The 20,216-nt window shown below is 41.8% G+C and overlaps 1 protein-coding gene across 1 annotated transcript in view; it reads right to left on the bottom strand.

Moving 5' to 3' along the window:
* LOC124776325 overlaps positions 1 to 20,216 on the bottom strand; it is a 413,854-nt gene that overhangs the window by 227,889 nt on the left and 165,749 nt on the right. Inside the window, exon 3 of the mRNA XM_047251263.1 lies at positions 14,400 to 14,479. Within this exon, the coding sequence (XP_047107219.1) occupies positions 14,400 to 14,479 (80 nt within the window). The remainder of the gene's footprint in view (positions 1 to 14,399; positions 14,480 to 20,216) is intronic.

The raw sequence follows: 20,216 nt of genomic DNA, 5'->3' as shown, positions 1-20,216 counted from the left end.
CCTTTTCATGAATCTTCGATGGGTTGTTGCCTTAAAACGTCTTCCTCATATAACTCGCGAATAACAAGCGAAAATAACTAAATAAGAAAATTTTTCAATCGGTAATATGACATTTCCCGTCATTTTATTACAACAGGTTCTCGAGAAATGGTTCAAATGGCTTTGAACACTATGGGACTTAACTTCTGAGGTCATCAGTCCTCTAGAACTTTGAACTACTTAAACCTAACTAACCTAAGGACATCACACATATCCATGCCCGAGGCAGGATTGGAACCTGCGACGGTAGCGGTCGCGCGGCTCCAGACTGTAGCGCCTAGAGCCGCTCGGCCACTCCCGTCCTCGAGACATTCAATGTGCTGGTGCTTAGAAACAGCACATATTCATAGGATGTAACGTAAAACATTAAACCCACCGAATAAGTGTTTGTACTGAACACGACAAATACAGTATGACATCTTGTTTTCTGCTTGTGACGTAGGGAGCATCTTGCTTCCCACTGTCTCAACTTTACGTGGCATGTTGACAAAATATCGCAGCAGTTACTTTGTCTTTCACGTGAGGAAATGGCTCCTGAACGAGAAATAGCAGGAACTGACGTTACAAAACTCGTAGAGCGCCACGTTGGTGTTAGCTAACTCTTCCCGTGTGGCGGCTTTAGCAACAGCACTTAAGTGGGCGGCAGCTCCTTGCTTCGACCCCAGACGTGCGTGGCCTCAATCAATTCTGTCATCTGTCTGCCTCATGACGAGACTGAATTCACAGCGGGGCTGGACTCTGGAAGTCAGACTCCAGGGTAACGGAAGTCAGAGCGTGCTGTTTTCTAGCATGGCAGCAGACTGCTGCGTCAGTGTCGATGTTAAAGAACGTGCAAGCCACGACAAACTGACGGGAAACGATCGGGAGACGACTGAGCATCGAATGAGAGGTAGCACAGTGTATCCGGCCGTTTAATAACCTGGGTAGTGGCCTTCCGTGTTTTCGCATTGCCCGCGTTCCCATGCCTGCGGGGGTGATTGGCGTACTTTACATCTTTATGGCGGGAGCGAGGACTTTTATAGCCTAAGATTTCTTCCTTTCCACATGGGGTCAATGCGAGGACATGTAAATAAACATCTCCATCCGCGACCGCATGGACCATGAACGAAGTTTGAATGGAAACAGCTGTTCCTTAACAACCAACGCCATATTGGGATTTTTAATAGAAGCCATTTATGTTCATTACGTAATTATTCTGACATAACTGTCTGATAGTCCTATACTTCCACCAGACACTGGTAGTTTCAGAATTTAGCTCATAATTAGTTTACGGCGAGGATTTTCGTATTAAGTTTGTCTTCTTGCTGAACATAGATGTAGTCGGCCCGTGACTGCAGTCATCACCTGCTAGAATCTGTGATCGTAATGCAGGTGAACTGATTTATAACAAGCTCTTTCTTCGTACGAGCTAGATGTGGCGGTTGATTTGGCCTTGCCAACGTGAACTTGAACCCCTCTGGGAAAGTCTACGATCTACATATTCAAAGCGATAACTATAGTTTTATTTTTAAAACCAAAATCGGAGAAAAACATGCATTAAAGAACTAGTGACACTATGAAGGAACCTCCAGCAAGTGTCAGCTGTCTAAATTTAGGTTTTCACGGCATGTAAACGCAATAAATTCTTCTCGGTTTACTTTCGGACCAGTTTGCAGTGTGTGCGCGACACTTTGCCACAAATGAGAGTGCATGCCTTCCGAAACGTCGTGGACATACTGCACACTAACACGGCGAGAAGTCCTCGGCGGTTTTAGTGCATTGGAGACCTGTTGGTCGGTCTGTTTATTTAGGGCGCTGAACATTGAGTTTAATACGTCCCTGACGCTGTTCGTACTGACCCGAATGAAGGTCTGACCGGTTTTGTCCGGACTAGAGCACGCAGAGTTGCACTAGTGAGTCACTGGGATCACAAATTTCTGTGCCCTGACACTCCACAGGGCAGCTTGCCAGACTCTCAACACAGGACTTGCGCAACCCTTTCCGTCCACTAGGGTTGCGTACTGCAAAACGTGTTACAATTCTAGCTGTGTAGTGTCGGTGATTAGTGCAGCCATAGGTGTTCCACTTTCATGATCTTCGAGTCATCATTTGTCTGTTGAAATGGCCTGTATTCAGACATATGAACACGAGTGTGCACTCTGAGCTTCCCCAATGCCTATTATACTATATGCTGTAGATACCATATCTGCATACAGCTCAGGAGCAAGTGCAGCATGTCAGAGTGAGAAAAATACTGTGTCACATACACTCTCCTCCAGAAAATATTGGTTCAATTTCACTTCAGGTGATGCAAGAACATTTACACTAACACCTTCACAAAACTCAGTACACAATATGTTCAAAATGCCACGCCCTATGTAGGCATTTCATGGACGTTCTATGGTGTGAACGGACTGTACTTTAGGATACGGTCAGGGATGTGTCAAAGTCTGATCTACATCTACAGTAGGAATATCCTTTCGCTGTATTCGTGTTATTATTTACAGAAGACAGCGTGGCAGCAGCAGTCTTTTCTTCATTTGCCAGAATACAGGTAGTCTAAAACAATATCGTAAGAGAGGTAGGAGGTAAATACAATAAATAAATACAAACCAGCTCAGAAAAATCATTCTTGGAAATGTTCCTTGGAGGCACTACTCTAACAGAGATATTCTTCAGTAATACGGTAAATACATTAATGAAGCTCTTTTGTAATGGAAGGCTGGTCTGTTATTGTACGTTGCATACACAGATGTGCTTTCGTTTCAGTTAAGGCAGTAGGAGCCTTATCAATACACGATTATGATGCACCAGTTCTCCAAATGTTTGATTTATTAATCTGAAAAACACAACAGGTTTTTGGAAGATATGATCCCGTTATAAACAAGGGAACATACTATCTTACACGAATTATATATTTTTTGGTTCATTTAGTGTATACGTATAGCTCGAAAATATTATGCATTAGGCACAGTCAAACAGTTTGAAAGCAGCAAAATACATTGCCGTTCGTAAACAAGACCTCCCATTTTACTTGCGACGTGTGACGTGATATGACGATGGGCTTTACTGATGGTACTTAACAATCTCACCGAACTCTGTTCACTGACTAACGAATATTCACTACCAGTCATTTACCGAAGATTACAGCTTCCTCTTTCGTATATATCAGTGCCAAACAACAATACAGCTGACGACTCAAAGATCCTGGAGCATCTGTATGATTATTCTTAAGAGCATATACTTAAACTGAAGACATTCTTAGTGCTATATTGCAGTGGATGTGAAAAGTGGAAGCTTATAAAACAAAATACGAAGACCATGAGAGAAAGTATGTGTATCAGACAGGAAGGAACTTCAATACGAAATTCAGTGAACATAATAATAATGAAAATGATTCGTCGGTGGTAGCAAAGCATCTTAAGAAAGAGCAGCACTCGTCATGAAACGTCACAATTATAACAATCTTCCAAATCTCAGTAGATGCAAAGCGTTGTAATATAGGAGTAAGAATGTTTCTACGCATTGCTGCAACAAATACACAAATGTTCTTGAGTCAACTGCTGTATCCTTCGTTGGCATAGATATATACGAAACAGAGTGTTACCATCCTTAGTGGGTGAATAGCAGTGGATTTTCGTTAGTCAGTGAACAGAGATTGGTGTCACTTGTAGTTCCGATCATTATACCATGTCACATGTAAAATGGAAGGCCGTTTATACGTTTGACAATATATTTTGCAGCAATCAAAATTTTGGACTGCGAGCGACGGCGTAATATGTTTAAACTACATATATTACATGGACAACATTGCAATCCAAAGCCGGCCGTGGTGGCCGAGCGTTTCTAGGCGCTCAGTCCGGAACCGCGCGACTGCTACGGTCGCAGGTTCGAATCCTGCCTCGGGCATGGTTGTGTGTGATGTCCTTAGGTTAGTTAGGTTTAAGTAGTTCTAAGTCTAGGGGACTGATGACCACAGATGTTAAGTCCCATAGTGCTCAGAGCCATTTGAACCATTTATTTGCAATACAATATGTGTATGTTATTTGACAAATAATGAGTCATGTTTTCCTTGTTTGTAGAACTTCGTAGTGGGATCAGATCTTCCCGAAACATTTTATGTTTTTCAAATGAATGAATAACATATAATGTCTATACTGACATCGTGATACATTCGCACTATGGCTTCACAGTAGATAGTAGAGCGTTGGTTATTTTTCATCCACGAAGGTGCAACAGCTACAAACAGCTGCTCACAAGAGACATTTGAATGATCTTGAATTGCTTCAGATAGTAATTGTGATCAGGATAATGTATCATGAATGTACACTGAGATTCAATAAAAAGATGCGTAAATCGCTTAACATGTCTTTGGATCGATTTGTCTTGTGGAAGGTCTGAGACTATGTTGAGCAGAAACTCCTAGTGCTTAAATAAAATCATCCTGGGCTTCCAACCGTATCAAGTGGTTGTACAGCCACAAGCTTTCAACCGAATGCTCCTCGATCATTGTCAAATGGTAACTAACTGCCTTCTGTGAATGTGTGTCAGTCCTTAAAGTGCCCTGTAAGGGCCGTCTCCGGACCTTTATGAAACGAATTTGGGGGTTTTAGGCTAAATGAATTTATAAAATTTGGGGCGAAGAATTTGTTTACGTATAGAATTAGACTGATTTTCTCTGAATGATGTGGTAGATGGATAGTTGTCCTAACTGTCGCCTATTATGTGTCTTGAGAGCATAGCGGGAAGCGTCCTTTCTAAGTCTGAAAACCTTGTGCTGAAGAGTCTGCAGTTTTTTCAGATGTGTGTCGGCGGCAATTGAAAACATTTCCGAACCGTACAAGACGGTCGGAAGTATGAGAGCACGCCAGATAGTTTCGCCTAGTGTAATAGTGAGTCGTTTTTGAAGAGTGGGTGGACCCTACAATCGGTAAAGTAGGCCACACCCATTATTGGTTGCACTGGTTACGTACGACTTCCAAGCCAATTTCTTGTCTATTGCACGACCAAGGTATTTGACTAGGTCACAGCAAGTCAAGGCCGCGACATCAATTGGGGATTGGCGGAGAGAGAGCTTGAGCTTGGTAGCGAAAACAATTGCTTGGCTCTTCCTAGCATTGATTTTCACTTTCCAGACAGTGCAACGTTAGGTGATTTTGTCCAGATGTCTTTGGACGAGCCTAACACTGAATTTTAGGTTGGGGCAGCGCTTGAATAGCGCAGTGTCATACAGGACGTTTTCCACTACCGCCTGCCTGGGTATGTCGTTGGTGTTGATAGACCACAGCACAAGTCCCAGAACTGAAACTGAAATTTAAATTTGTGGTAAGTTCCTATTGGACCAAACTGCTGAGGTCATCGGTCCTAGAATTACACATTACTTGATCTAACTTAAACTAATTTACACTAAGGACAACACACACACACCCATGCCCGTGGGAGAACTCGAACCTCCAACGGGGAGGTGAGGGGGGGGGGGGGAGGGGAAGGAGCCCCACGAACCTTGGCAAGGCACCATCAGACCGCGAAGCCCCAGAACTGAACCTTGCGAGACCCCAGCCAACACCGACTCTGTGTTGCTGCAGTGATTGCACATATTCTGGACAACTTATAGAGTCTAATATCTGTATTAAGTCATCATGCCTGGCGTGGCAAAGACCTTTTCCATGTGAAGATATATAGTGTTTTTGTTGCCCCCATCCATATGCAGCCGTAGCACTGGCTGTAACTTAACGATATAAGGCAAAGTTTCCGTTCCGCGTCCGCCGGCTGCTTTAATTTCGTGACGGACGGGATCCACGCTGTGCTCAGCTGCAAACCTTCGTCTGTATTGATGGTGTTATAAACTATTGTGACATCTACAGCTTCTTTCATTACCCTGTCACAGAAACAATTAGCATTTTTAGCTGTCGCCGGCTTCTCCGGATAACGTAGTCGCAGACCCCTCTCATGTACAATTCTCCTTTTTCCATCGTTTCCGTATTAACTGTTTTTCGACACAGTCTAGTCTGTCCAGTGACGTTACTGTGACCACCTGTCAAAAGACTGAATAAACACATTTTGCAGCGCGGCCCTCTACGAGACGTGCAGGAAGAGAGTCAGTGATGTTTAGGAAGGTACCAATAGGGATGAGTTGCCATGCCACTTCCAATGCCGTGGCCAGCTGCACTAGATTCCTCGGCTGAGGGTCCATGGCGCAAACAGCCCGATCAGATTCTCGTTTGGGTTTAATGCCAAGGAGTTTGGCGGTCAGGGGAGGACGGTAAACTCATTCTGGCGCTCTGAGAAACACGCAGGTTGACTACGAGCTTTGTGACACGCTGCATTGTCTGCTGGTAGATGCCATCCTACCGAGGAAAACCCAATTTCATTTGGGGGTGGGCATCGTCCCCAAATATATATGTATGCTTGTGTTGATCCATTATGGCTTTCAGCATGACGAGAACCCCCGGGAATACCACGAAAACATTTGCCAGACCATAACGCTCCCTCCTACGGCCTGGACTCTTCTGACAATTGTTGCAGGGCATTTGCTTTCAGATATTTCACACCGTAAACGCCAGCGGCCATCTGTCATCTGAAAAGGCCACCTGCCACCACCCAGTGGACTTCCAGTACTGGCGTGCAAATTCCATCATTTGTCGCCGATGAACAACAGTCAGGTGCCTGTTGCAGAGGCCCACACACAGCAGCGTTCGCTGAATGCTCGTAGAGGAAACACTGTTGGTAGCCCCATGGTTCATCTGGACAGTCAGTTAATCAACAGTTGCACATCTATCGGCCCGTGCACATCTCGCAGCCATCGTTCACCCCTGTCATCTATGGCCTTCTGTACATCACAGCTGCCTCGGCATCGGTTTTGGATAGTACCATTTTGCAACGCACGACATACGTACTTTACAGTGGCATGCGTGCAGTTTACAAACTTACCCGTTTCGGAAATGCTTGCACCCTTGGCTCAAAAGCCAATGATGGAGGCCTTATGGCGTCAGACAGATTGCCCAGTTTCCGCATTACGACATCGACTACACTGTTTTCTGCGCCTCTCCGACATGTGTTACATACCCTCCACTGCTAGTGCTGCCTCCTGCCGTCTGTGAGTGATTGTTGCACTTCACTTTGACGTCAAACGTAGGCAGTGGTCACATTAATGTGACTGGACCGTGTATTTCATTCTGTTGTGTTTCTGATTGAACGGGGTCATTGGACTTTCTTTGTGCTCTGCTTGCTCCTTTTGTTTATCTATCAGCGAGGCGTCTTCGATTTTAGTGCCTCGGCGGTGGAACAAAGTTGCTCGATCCAGTGTCAAAGTTGCGGAGCGCGCCATCCAACCAACCTCCAGCTAGCAGCTCAGAGCGGAGGGCGCCTCTGACGAGGCGGTTCTGACGGGCGGAAAATCTCGCCTCACTTCTTGTCACGTCAGCTCAGCTCGGCAGTCACGGAAGTTGGAGTACTCCGTGTCCCCGCGAGGGGGTATGCGGGCCAATAGTTCACAGAAAAACGCACTCAGGCTTCATGAAATATTCACGGCAGGGATCCCACTAGAAACTCGAGTTTGCCTTAAGGAGGGAATTTTACGCCGCTTCAAGTCCATTTTTCTGATGTTTAAGGTAGCCGAAGAGCTGCAGCATGAAAATTAAACGCCAACTTCTCCAGCTACTTCGTAACCTTCGCATTATTTATTATCTCAGAGTTTGGTGCAGCCATGTTACTGTTCGACTGAAAGGCGCCAAGTGATGGAAATAATATCCACTCATACAGCGGATGTAATATTCCTGGCCTCACAGCCATCATATTTATCCTCAAGAAGCACTTCTTAGAACAGTTGAGAAGGCAGCAGTGGAAAGATGAGGTAATTTGGTGTGATGTATTCGGTATGTGTATTATGAGCAAGACCATCTAAAGCGTGGTCCTCCTCCGCGATTGGCTGCTGTGTTCCGATAGCGCCACAAAATGGTAAACATCTGTTGTTAATATTGGAAAAACTAGACAGTGAATTTACTTGCATTTCATATAAAGCATCTTTCAGTAGCAGGCTATCATTCCATAATTTCAAAAGTGTTATTTACCATCAGAATAATAAACAACTCCTAAACGAAAAGGTAGACGAAGCACTTCGGAGATCCTCGGATCTCGCCTAACTTGGGTGTGGGGGAGGTGATTTGGCTATAAGATCAGAGCTCGGAAGTGTCTCAGAGGACGGACATGTTGTCTTTCGCGGGGTCGGTTTCAGTTAAGACTTAATTAGCAATCTCTGGTTTGTAAATATGAGAGCTCGATAGGCAGTCTCGGAGGACAGACATGGTGACTGCCGCGGTCGGTTTCAGTTAAGACCTAGTTAGCAATCTCTGGTTTGTAAATACGAGAGCTCGATCGTGGTCTCGGGGGACAGACATGTTGTCTGCCGCGGTCGGTATCGGCTAAGAACTTAATTAACAATCTCTGGTTTTTGAACATGTAATTGAGAACTAGTTGAATAGTAATTACGCAAAGCCGCAGTTCATTATTTTGTTTACTCTGTGTGAAAGTGTGACGAAGGGAAATTATTTGTGATTCGTAAACTGGATTGTAATTGCGCAGTTTCTCGCCTCAGAATAACGGACTCACGGTCTACGTGCGGTTTTCTGCGTAAAGGACAACAACTGTAGAAGACTGCAGGTTGGTGAACATTGTTCAGAATTTTTGCGTTCCACTCAGGGCGGAGGAAGGAACTAGGCACCGCGTGTGTAATGCGATCTTAGTATCAATGAGATCAGTGGCACGCCATCTGAGGAAACACAGAGGATGGATGAAGAAAGGAAATTTTCGAGGGAAAGGATTTACCATACGCACAAAAATCCCTCTCACTATCCCTCTCTGTTTCATTTCCCGTACGGATTTCGGGGGAATTTGCCGTTAGAGATAAAATTTTCGCTCACTCTCGTTATTCTGGCAAAATGCACGCTGTTATTGTTATTGTAGTCTTCAGTCCGACATGGGTGCAGCTCTCCATGCTAGGCTACCCTGTGCAAACTTATTCATTTCCGATGATGAAAAGTCCTCGGGTTTTCAGCAGCGTAGTAGTTTTGAAGAGTATCATACTCATCATCTCCTGGCTAAACGTTGCGGTATTTTAACACAAACACCCGACTCGAAGCCTGAGAGGTTTTTATAAATAGTATACGCCGAGAGAGTATACATTCTCTTTATTCTGCATAACTTCTGCAACCTACATCCATTTAAACGCGCTTGCTATAGTCAAGCCTTGATCTCCCACGATAATTTTTACTCACCACACTTCCTTCCCAATACCAAATTGACTATTTCTTGATGCTTCATGACGTGTCTTATCGACGTATACTTTCTTTCAGTCAGGTTCTGCCATTAGTTTCTTTCCTTTCCATTGCCTTTCAGCATCTCATTAGTTATCCTGTATACATGTGTTGTTACATTCCAGATAAATACCATCCAAAAAGACTTCCTAACACTTAAATTTATATTTGATGTAAAAAATTTCTCTTTTTCAGGACCGTTTTCTTGCAATCGGTAGGATGTACACTTCGATCATTTTCAGTTATCTACTCAGCGCAGCAAACGTTCTCCGATCGTTCATTACTCGGAGCGTTCCATTTGCCAATAAATTATTAAAAGATTGTCAGGCGTTGCGTAGAGTTCTAGAGATTTAAGTGAATTACCATAGCAGTGATTTTTCAAAAGTACAAGGACGGGTGCACTTAAAAGTTCAAAACGCACACGTTCGTTCACATCATTAACGCGCTGGATGACGTGACGATTACAGCCCCTCGACGAACTACGCAGAGTCAGCAAGCGCCAATTGCAAAGTAACTAAGGGTGCTGTTATTAACCAGGCGCCAAGCAGTGTTACAGGATCACCACAAAAATATGCAACCGAAATACTCATCGGGCACCTTCAGTAATCCTCGTATATTATACTGCAGCTATTGTGATTGTTGCAGGAGTCGAATGGACGATCGACTGTAAAAAAGGAATGAAACGAATTACCAAACTATGGCTATCAAGATCGATATGCAGAGGCATGCTTTATTATTTCTGCATCGAACTGCTCCTAGACTTCCTGATCGGGGACGAGCAGGCGGAGGATTCTGTTTCATTCACGGAAGACTTCGTGCTGACAGTTTGGGAGATTACAGGTACATCTGCACCGTACCGTATGTGGCGATCTGTACATGGTTTCCCACAATCATTATTCCTCCCATCCTATTTCATGTGTGGACGATATATTGATGGCCGATGGTCAGTAAAGCTGTGTATAGCCAGAATTTGTCTAATTTTGCGCTGTGGTCATTACACTAGTTACAAGTGGCAGGAAGTAGTGTGTTTCTTTACTGTTATGGAACGTAAGCTCTCGCGATACACAGTGCCTTTCTTGAAGCGGCTCCCACTTGAGTTTTCTAACGTTTCTGAGACGTCCGGTTGCTGATTAAACGAAACCGAGCTGAAGAGTGCAATTCTTCTTAGAACCTTCTCTCTCTGACCCTTAATTTTCCTTGGTAATGGTCTCATACCTACAAATAACGGTGTCAGTATGGAGATTACGATACACCATTTGTCGATATTCATGATTTATTTAATAGAGAAAAAAGCTAACATGTTTCAGGAAGACATGACCCCTTTTATAAACTTCAATAAACAAGAAAAACATGACACACTATTTTACATACTAACAGACACATATGCAGTATAAATATCTTAATAGTTGTCTACCACCACACACAATCGAACGTAAAAGACTCTCCATTTTGCACATAACATGGTATAATAAACGAAATTAATGGTGGTGCTTAAAAATCTCACAGACGTCTATACAATGGCGAACGAAAATCCACTGTCCACCACATGTAACGCCCTATTTCATATCTAACTAGTGATATGGCTGTCGATTCAAAGACCTTCAGACATCTGTATGTCTTTATTATAACAATACCTAAAAACATTAACTATAAAGGGCAATTCAGCTGCCCCTACCGATAGGTTTTATGCAACCTGCAACGGCTTCAGAAACTATGTATGAGATTTTCATAGTCTCTCACTTGTTACATGTGAACTGTTGGTCATACAGAAAAAATGAACGAGACCTTTTTGTAGGAAGTTTAAACAAGTAACGTTTATACTGGGATATGTTTTTACTGGAGGCCACAGATTTCGAGTTATTCAAGAAAAACGCATTTGAAGGTCAATTTTATACATTTTTTTGAATAATTCGAAACCTATAGAGAAAATGTATCCAAGTAAAAATTTTAACCATCTTAAATGTCCTACAAAAAGGCCCTGGGCTTTTTTTCTGTAGGACTAATAGTTTGCATGTAGTGAGCGAGAGAATATGAAAATCTTGCATGTGGTGTTTAAAGGTGTCGCGGGTTGCATAAAACCCATCGGTAGGGGCAGCTGAATCACCTCATATTTACTCTGTGGCTCTGGGCCCTGCTGCCCACTTCCACTTCAACTAATTTTGATGCACTGCAATACGTTACTTTCAATTATTAATACTGCTTTCCTTACACTTTACGTTAAAGGGTCCAGTCTACATTTTCAGTTGATCTTCTGTGGACTTACATATTTTGTAACTGTCGAAGCAACATTTTCTCTTATTTCGGTCATAGTAATATTATTATTCACTGAATGCCATTAATTTTTTTACTTTCCAGATACGAGTTCTACAGTTCTACAGAAGCGTCAAGGCCAGCGGCCTGAATAGAGGCATCCACTGTATTACTTGACTTGTATTGGAATCGTTATACTGAAAGACATTGATTATATTGCTTGTCGCCCTTTTCTTGCGACACATCTGTATTTCTCAAAGTTAGGTATTGTCACCTATTTTCTGTAATAAAAACTCATTAATACGATTTGCTTGAATTGTTGTCTAGCGATACGAGAAAGCGGGTTTCCTAGGCACCTCATATTTGACGAGAAGGCAGGATACAACATTAGGTGACCTGAAGAGAGACATACGTGGACATCAGTTTCAGTCCGACGTGGAAGTGTAAGAATGGGTGAACTTGTGGATCCGTCAAGGTCGACGGCATTGTACGAGTGTCAAACAGCAGTTGATCGTCTCGTCTCCTAGTGGGATAAATGCCTCAGCGTATGTGGTGATTAGTTTGGAACCATTCCATGGTCCCGTTTTGGCAGGTGCTCGGTTTTCATTCGATTGGCTCTTATATTTAGTATATATTAAGGAAATGACTGCTAATGATCTCTTCTGTGCAGATACCCATCAGGCTGGAACTCTTACGGGAATCGGCGAAATGCCGCGATTAATGAGGATAATGGGCAATGGGCACAACATTCGTAGTGTGTGGATAGGTTGAGAATCTGGGTCTGACTGGAGGCATGCTGGGGTAGTCCGCGCTATGGCGATAACCACTGCATCCGGATGGCGCATCTGCCTTTTAAGCAGGAGACCCGGATTCGAATCCCGGACTGGCACAAGTTTTCAACTTCCCCCATTGATTTAAATCAGTACCCACTTGCAGCCAACGTCTGTAATTCCTTTGTGTTTGGTTATATTTAATAGGGGGCAGTATGGAACTTTATCGATGTCTTGTCGGACGTCAGAAAGTATGGCATTAATCGTGGAGTCACTATCAACAAACTTCCGTATATCGCCAGCCAATAGAGATAGCTGGGTTTCAGTATAATTGGCGATTGCGAAATACATGTTAGTTCCTACGAACGAGTTGTTCTGTTTCCAAAAAACTCATCATCTGTGAGCACAAACTATGTTCTAGAATTCTAAAGGAAACTTGTGTACACTCAATATAGAATGAAAGCGCACATGATGGCTCTGACAAGATACAACAATAGTGTAATGATGACAATATGTCGGTTACTATTACCAAAACAACCTATGAATTGCTGAAATACTCATTTCCCGTAGCTGAAATCAAGACGTACATTTAAAAATTGTACCAACCGAAAGGCAGACAACACACAGGATTTACAAACATTGATGAAACGTTGAGTTTCCATCGTTTTCTTACATTGGCTGCTACCAAAGCGAATAAGATACTACAAAAGTGGTCACTGTAGGTACTACAAGGTACAAATTGTTCTTATGATTTAGATTCTTACGATTCTATGTACATTATGAAACGCCGCGAAAGTGAACAAGAACCAGTCTGAGTTCGTAATGAAATCCTCATGATAGTTGCTCTGCTAGTCTCGTCGTTCTGCGTGTAATTTCCATGCAGTTAACAACACTTATTTGGCAAGGTGAGAGCCGAAACTCCATTTTAGTCCTAGACACACGCAGGGTAAGAACGATTAAAGCACAAAAGCACACAGAATAGAGATCACCCAACTAATATACAAACGGTACTGACGAATACCCCCTCTCCTCCATCTTCACCAATTTTCACTTTGTTGACGCAATAAGCTCGTTTGGTATCAAACAATGTCCGAGACACCCCTGTCTGGGTCTCTGAAGGTGCTTCAGAAAGAGTAAGACCAAATTAGTTTTTACACGATGATTTGAAACAATTCACTGAGGTCCAAAAAGTGATTTATACAGACCAAATTTTAGGTGCGTACTCTAAATTCTGTTACGGAAAATGGCAAAGCATCATTATCGAAATACGCTTTACATACACAAATCACCTAACGATACTCTAACTGGAAACTCTAGTATCAGTTTAGAAGAGAAAAATGTTTGCACTAGATCTTTCAGTGGTGAGTGTTGACGAACAATCTTTAGTTTTCTCTCAATTTAGATGTGTTAAAAGTAGTAATAACAATTGCTGTTATGTACTTCTGTGTACCCAATGCTATAAACTGTAATAAATTAGGAAAGAAAGGACCGAGACTATTATTCGTAAGCAGATAGTTTAGGTTGTAGACTGAAAATTTAACTATCGAATAGTTATGTGGCAGCAATAGGAAAAAAGAGAAAGAACAGTTATTTCTTTAAACGTAGCACGTACGGTATTATACGGTGTTCAGTTACCTACACAGTTGGTCTGAAGGAGGAGAGAGAACAAGTTTGAAAATATTATGTACAATAATACAGCATATGTTGCGAATACGGAAATAAATTTCACTTTCAGTTTATCGTATTGTGCAGTTAAATGTATTTTGATAAAAGTGTATTCATCAGATTCCGTGTTCTCCATGTGTACAAAAATATTGTCTTTAGCTGCGGGAGGAATGTTTTTTGAATGTTATCATCACATAGCATGATGACGATGACCTGCCGAAACCAGTATCAACATTTTTGTAATAATTGGCTAATCTGACAACATAAAAAATTACTGAAGAAAACATTGTTATTTAAGGTATCATTAGTTGTTTGGGGACTTTAAATCTGTTTGGTACTATAGAGTTTAGATAAATTTTAGCGAACTATGATTTACAGAACTCACCAGTGATGTTAAACAGCTGCGGAGAGCCATCTCGGAAAGCTTCACTCGACTTTGGCAGCACGAGTAGCGCCCCCAAAAAACTGAAATAAGAAAAGTTCGATAAGCATCTTACAGTGAACTATTCGTAATTTCATAAGCTACGGCCGCGCAGGATTAGCCGAGCGGTCTAAGGCGCTGCAGTCATGGACTGTGCGGCTGCTCCCGGCGGAGGTTCGAGTCCTCCCTCGGGTATGGGCGTGTGTGTTAGTCCTTAGGATAATTCAGGTTAAGTAGTGTGTAAGCTTAGGGATTGATGACCTTAGCAGTTGAGTCCCATAAGATTTCACACACATTTGAACATTTTGAACATAAGCTACGGTTTGTAACTGTTCTTTCAGCTTTATTTCTTGTTTAATGTTACTAAGTCACCTTATTGCACCGAAACTGATAGTTACAATAAATCCCGTACCTATTGTACTGTTTTCCGTATTAATAATGCAGATTATGCGACACATGTGTTTTAACCTTACTTGTTCTTTGCGTTATGTAGTGGACGTGTGTACACCGTATATCGCCGGTAACTCGGCAGTTAAGCGCCGTGAAAGGATGTGTGTGATGTAAACTACCTGCTCGACAGGAAAGAAGCACAAGTTGCGACCCTGCAGGCGCATCCACGTGTCTGCTGGTTTCTTAAAGCGGTCCGTTTCTTTTGTAACGTGTGTAAAGGTCGAGGACGGGATGCCTAATGCATCAACAACATAAACGCTTTGGTAGGGTGTAGTGGCCGGTCTTGTCTCGCACATTCGAATATACATCGTCCCCGAGAGGACAAAAGGAATAAACTATGGTCATAACAAAACTTGCTGTCTACAGTAACTATGAAGTTGTTGAAAATAACGACTGTTCATTATTCATTTTCACAGCGGTGAGGCAAGAAGCACGAGGCCGAATGTTTTTCATAAGCACGAAGGCAATCTGTTTGTAATCGAAATGATGCTATAAGAGCACTCAAAGTTTATCGATAGACAGACTGCCAGGACGGTCTATCATTGAAGACTGGAGGTGTGGCATCAGCGACGGCGCACTGATAAGATAAACTGCCAAAAATATTCTAATATCGTATGCTGCTGATGTTATTGTTACGTTAGACTGTAGCATGGCGCTACCGACACCTGTGTATACTGGAACAGCTGCACACGGGGTCTTGTTTCCCAATCACAGTTGCCCTAGATGCAGTGCCCGGTCGATGGACTGACCCATTCGCCTTCCGTACCACATGCACCAGTGACAGATTTAGGAAGTAAATTAGAGCACTGATTATTATGCGGATATTTTAACCGTTTAAGTGACACTGGTAAAAATATACACCACTCGTCTTGAATGCTGTTATCGCTTTATTTACTACAAATAATCGATTGTACTGTTATTAATCTTTTCTCTGTAGTTTGTGTGATAAGTAATGAATACCAATTTTATGTTTCTAAGTTGACAGGCTTGAGATATCAGCGGACAAATTTGTAATAGTATGAATATTTACCGATAGCCTTTGAGGCTCTCGTCTTCAGAGCTGGTTTCGTGTTCAGCTACCATTTGTCGCCTGTGGATTTACTGTTCTGATATAAATGACGGTAAGTTCGATACACAGTAAGATTTCCTGCTTTCGAAAGTATAATATCAGTACAGGAGTCGCTTTTAAGAATATTTACAGCTGCCTTTCTTCAGCGCCGTTCATGTAAGCAAATAGATTGTCGTGAATCTAGTTCCTAGTTACATCCGATTTTACTGATTACAAGCTGTAAGTAGGCTGTTTAGGTTTTCTTATTGGTAACGCCACTTGGCGCTCTGTATGAAAATCACTGGCTGTGCCGTGTGCAATCTGTGGCTAGTTTGCATTGTTGTGTGCCATTGTAGTGTTGGGCAGCTGGATGTTAACAGCGCGTAGCGTTGCACAGTTGGAGGTGAGCCGTCAGCAGTGGTGGATGTGGGGAGAGAAATGGCGGAGTTTTGAAATTTGTAAGACTGGATGTCATGAACTGCTATGTATATTACGATTTTTCAACACTATTAAGGTAAACACATTGTTTGTTCTCTATTAAAATCTTTCATTTGCTAACTATCCCTAGCAGTAGTTAGTGCCTTCCGTAGTTTGAATCTTTTATTCAGCTGGCAGTAGTGGCGCTCGTTGTATTGCAGTAGTTCGAGTAACCAAGATTTGTGTGAGGTAAGTGATTTGTGAAACGTATAGGTTAATGTTAATCAGGGCCATTCTTTTGTAGGGATTTTTGAAAGTCAGATTGCGTTGCGCTAAAAATATTGTATGTCAGCTTAAGCACAGTCATGTATAATTGTTCAAAGGGGACGTTTCATATGTCGACCTTTAGCCGAGGATACCTCACTGGAATCTTCTGATTTTTTCTTGTAGTTTGTGTAATTAGTGTAGATTTTGTTTATTGCTAGCGCGTAATTGTAGAGAGAATCTCCTTTGCAGTTGCAGTCTTTCATTGTTGTACAGTAAAACAGTTGTGGCATGCATGTAGATTAGCACCAAGTATTTCGCAGCTGCGCTTGCAATTAACTAGATATTATTTTCAGTTCTATGTTAATGTGTTCTCTTATTTTTGCTCTTCAAATTGTGTTTTTATATGTTATCGTATGAAATATTGTGACAATAATGGCGTGTGAAAAACGTAATACTAGGCTCCAAAGTAAACTGAGAAATGACAGTGAAGACGAAAGCAGTGTGTTAGCGCCACCATGTAATGAATTAACTAACGTTCAAAGTAGTAATTTGGTAATTGTGCGTAGGGAAATGGGGCGGGCTGCAAATAATTGTGTAGGCAGTGAAACAATTAGTGAACAGGGAAGCATTATCGATCGATCGGTTGGCAACAGCTCGCCTCAGGATTCCGAAATGACAGGACACAATCTTGCAAATACTGTAGATTCAGGTTTTGCGTCCTCACCGTTTTCTCAAATAAATCAAGACACATTTTCTGCTTTTCAAAATGCGAATATTGCCGTTTCAAATGTATTGCCGAATAGCACTGAGGAGCATGTTTCAGACACCAGTGCACTGTTATTACAGTTAATGCAACAAATGGAACAAAGGCTACAAAAGTTAGACACAACGCTTGAACAAAATCAGAAACAAATGGGACAAAATCTTCAAAAGTTAGACACAATGGAACAAAATCTTGAAAAGTTAGACACAATGGAACAAAATCTTCGGAAGTTAGACACCACGCTTGAACAAACACGTGAAGATTTTCTACTAACGAGTTACATAACATAGAATCGAAATGTCAAAAAGTCTGTAATGACGTAAAAACACAAATTTGTGAGCATTTTCAACCTATTTTTTCGCGGCATGAAAATGCATTACAGAATCACGAAGCAGCCATAAAAGAACTGCAAACTATTGTTCATGAAAATCATGAGACCTTGCAAGCTAAAATTGACTCAGTTGCATCTATCGATTCGGTTACGCAACTTGCAAAAACTCAGGAAAACTTAAAGGACACAGTAGATACTCTGAAAATTGGTCCAGAAAGACACATGGAGGAAATTAGTTCATTATCAGAGAAAGTCGCCGAACTTTCGGATCAGTTCACTAACTTATCTGCAAAGGTAGATGATGATCTGAATGACACAAGACCTGTAGCCATCACTGACACAGAAGAGTATGAACAAATTAAGAAATTCAAACAAAATCAGAATCAAATTAATACGCAACACAAAAGAGAAATCCGGGAAGTACAAGATCAGTTGGCACAAGTAATACAAACATTACACATTTCAGAGGACACTCGCACTCCAACACGGGAAGAGGGACTTAGAAATACGAAAAAGCCACAAAATAAAAACACAGGGCATTTTGGAAATTATGAAAGAAATTGGCAAGGTGCACCGAATTTTGAGATGGAACCGCCGACACCACGTAACAATGACCGATATGCTACTCGCCGACATGATGATTTTGACTATAGCTGTTCATTACTACATGTAAATTCAAAACATTTAAGAATTCTGGCAACGACATTCATCCACAAGCGTGGCTTCATCAATTCTCTCATTGTTTCCCCCCCAACTGGTCATTAGAGCACAGATTAGAATTTATGTGTGGGTACTTAGAGAATGAACCAGCTGTAAGAATGCGATCGGTCATTCACGATTGCCACAGTGAAGGAGAATTTTATCATGCCTTCCTCTCAGCATATTGGTCTCAAGCCACACAAGACCGAGTCAAACATAGCATCATAATGATGAAACATTTCGAAAAATCAGAATTTTCCAGTCTTGTGAAATATTTTGAAGACATGTTGCACAAGAATCAGTACCTGTCAAACCCATACAGCCCCTCAGAACTCATCCGCATTTGCTTAATCAAATTACCTGAACATTTACGACATATTATTTTGGCAGGACGTTGCAAAGACGACATTGAAGCTTTTCAGGGACTCTTACAAGAATTAGAAATTGACACTGACAATCGTGGAACGCGAAAACAGGAACACAACAATTACAAGTCACATCCGTCGCTATTCCACGATGAAAGAAATAATAACTGGATACGACAAGGCTATTCTCACAATACAAATCGTGACCAAAACAGACACCACCCGAATGACAACCGTTGGCAGAGTAGTAATAATTACAGGGAAAGATCACCTCTCCGCAGTAGTAACTATCACAGAGACAATCAAAGAAACAGACAATATGGGAACCAAAATAATTATTACCAAGGGAGACAGAATAACTTCAGACGCAACAGCCCACCACGCAGTTACGATTCCGGGAGAAATTCTCCACCACATGACCGACAAACAAGAAACAATGTAAACTACCGACAAAGTGACAGACCTGAATTCCATCAGAACTGGTGAGCTTCAAACAGGGCAGGGCCTTCTCGGCATGGTGAATTTGTAGAAGTTAGGTCTCCTAATCCCAATAACGACGCACGCCAACAAAGAGACAGACAATGACTCGCACCGCAGGCAGCCGCGTGCGCCAGCTGGCTCAGTGAAAAATAACATAGACGCTAACCTTGAGAAAAATTTTACCATTCCTTACCGACGTATACAACATGATAATTGCTTTGAAGTTGAAACTCTGCGCACTAGGAAGAGTAAAGGTTTACACCACATTTCACATGTAAAACCGTTTATTGAAAGATAATCTGTTTTTTACCTTTGTCATTGCCATAAAACTTTTCACTTCACGTTTCTAGTACTTTGTCACACTTAGAAACTGTTAACATGCAACTATGTTTTAAAATAAACTATCCAGTCTAGAACCTATGGAACATATTTAGACAATAATTACGAATGCATTGTTATAGTGAACAGAAGACACAGTGTTATTGTGTGTGTACATTCTTGCTTGTTAGTTGCATGATTACGTAACGACTATAAGGCTTACATACTTAGAAAATATACTGCTAATGAGATTTTATTGCAACATTTTGGTTTACTTGAAAAGATACTCTTTATTTGAAGTACATTCGGTGAGATTAAAGATGACTTAGCATTTGGTTTCTGTGATAGCTACACGATTATATCACGACACTAATAATATGTGACACAATTTACATTGTTGCTTTTGTGGTGTATCTGTTTTATATCTGCACAGTTTTTCTGTATTATTCTGGAAAGTAAAACATGTTTTAGTAGTAACTTTTGTGGTATAGCTACAATGAGACAGCCTTTTTCGTAGCACAACAATACATCACATTATAGTACTTTCTTGATCACAGTAAGGTACGTAACAACTACGATATATATACGCAAAGCATTTCACTTTCGTTTATGATGAGGTAAGTACATTGACTTCAGCAGAACT

This window comes from Schistocerca piceifrons, chromosome 2, assembly GCF_021461385.2.
Source record: "Schistocerca piceifrons isolate TAMUIC-IGC-003096 chromosome 2, iqSchPice1.1, whole genome shotgun sequence".
NCBI lineage: Eukaryota > Metazoa > Arthropoda > Insecta > Orthoptera > Acrididae > Schistocerca > Schistocerca piceifrons.
This window is presented reverse-complemented; position numbering and strand designations above follow the sequence as displayed.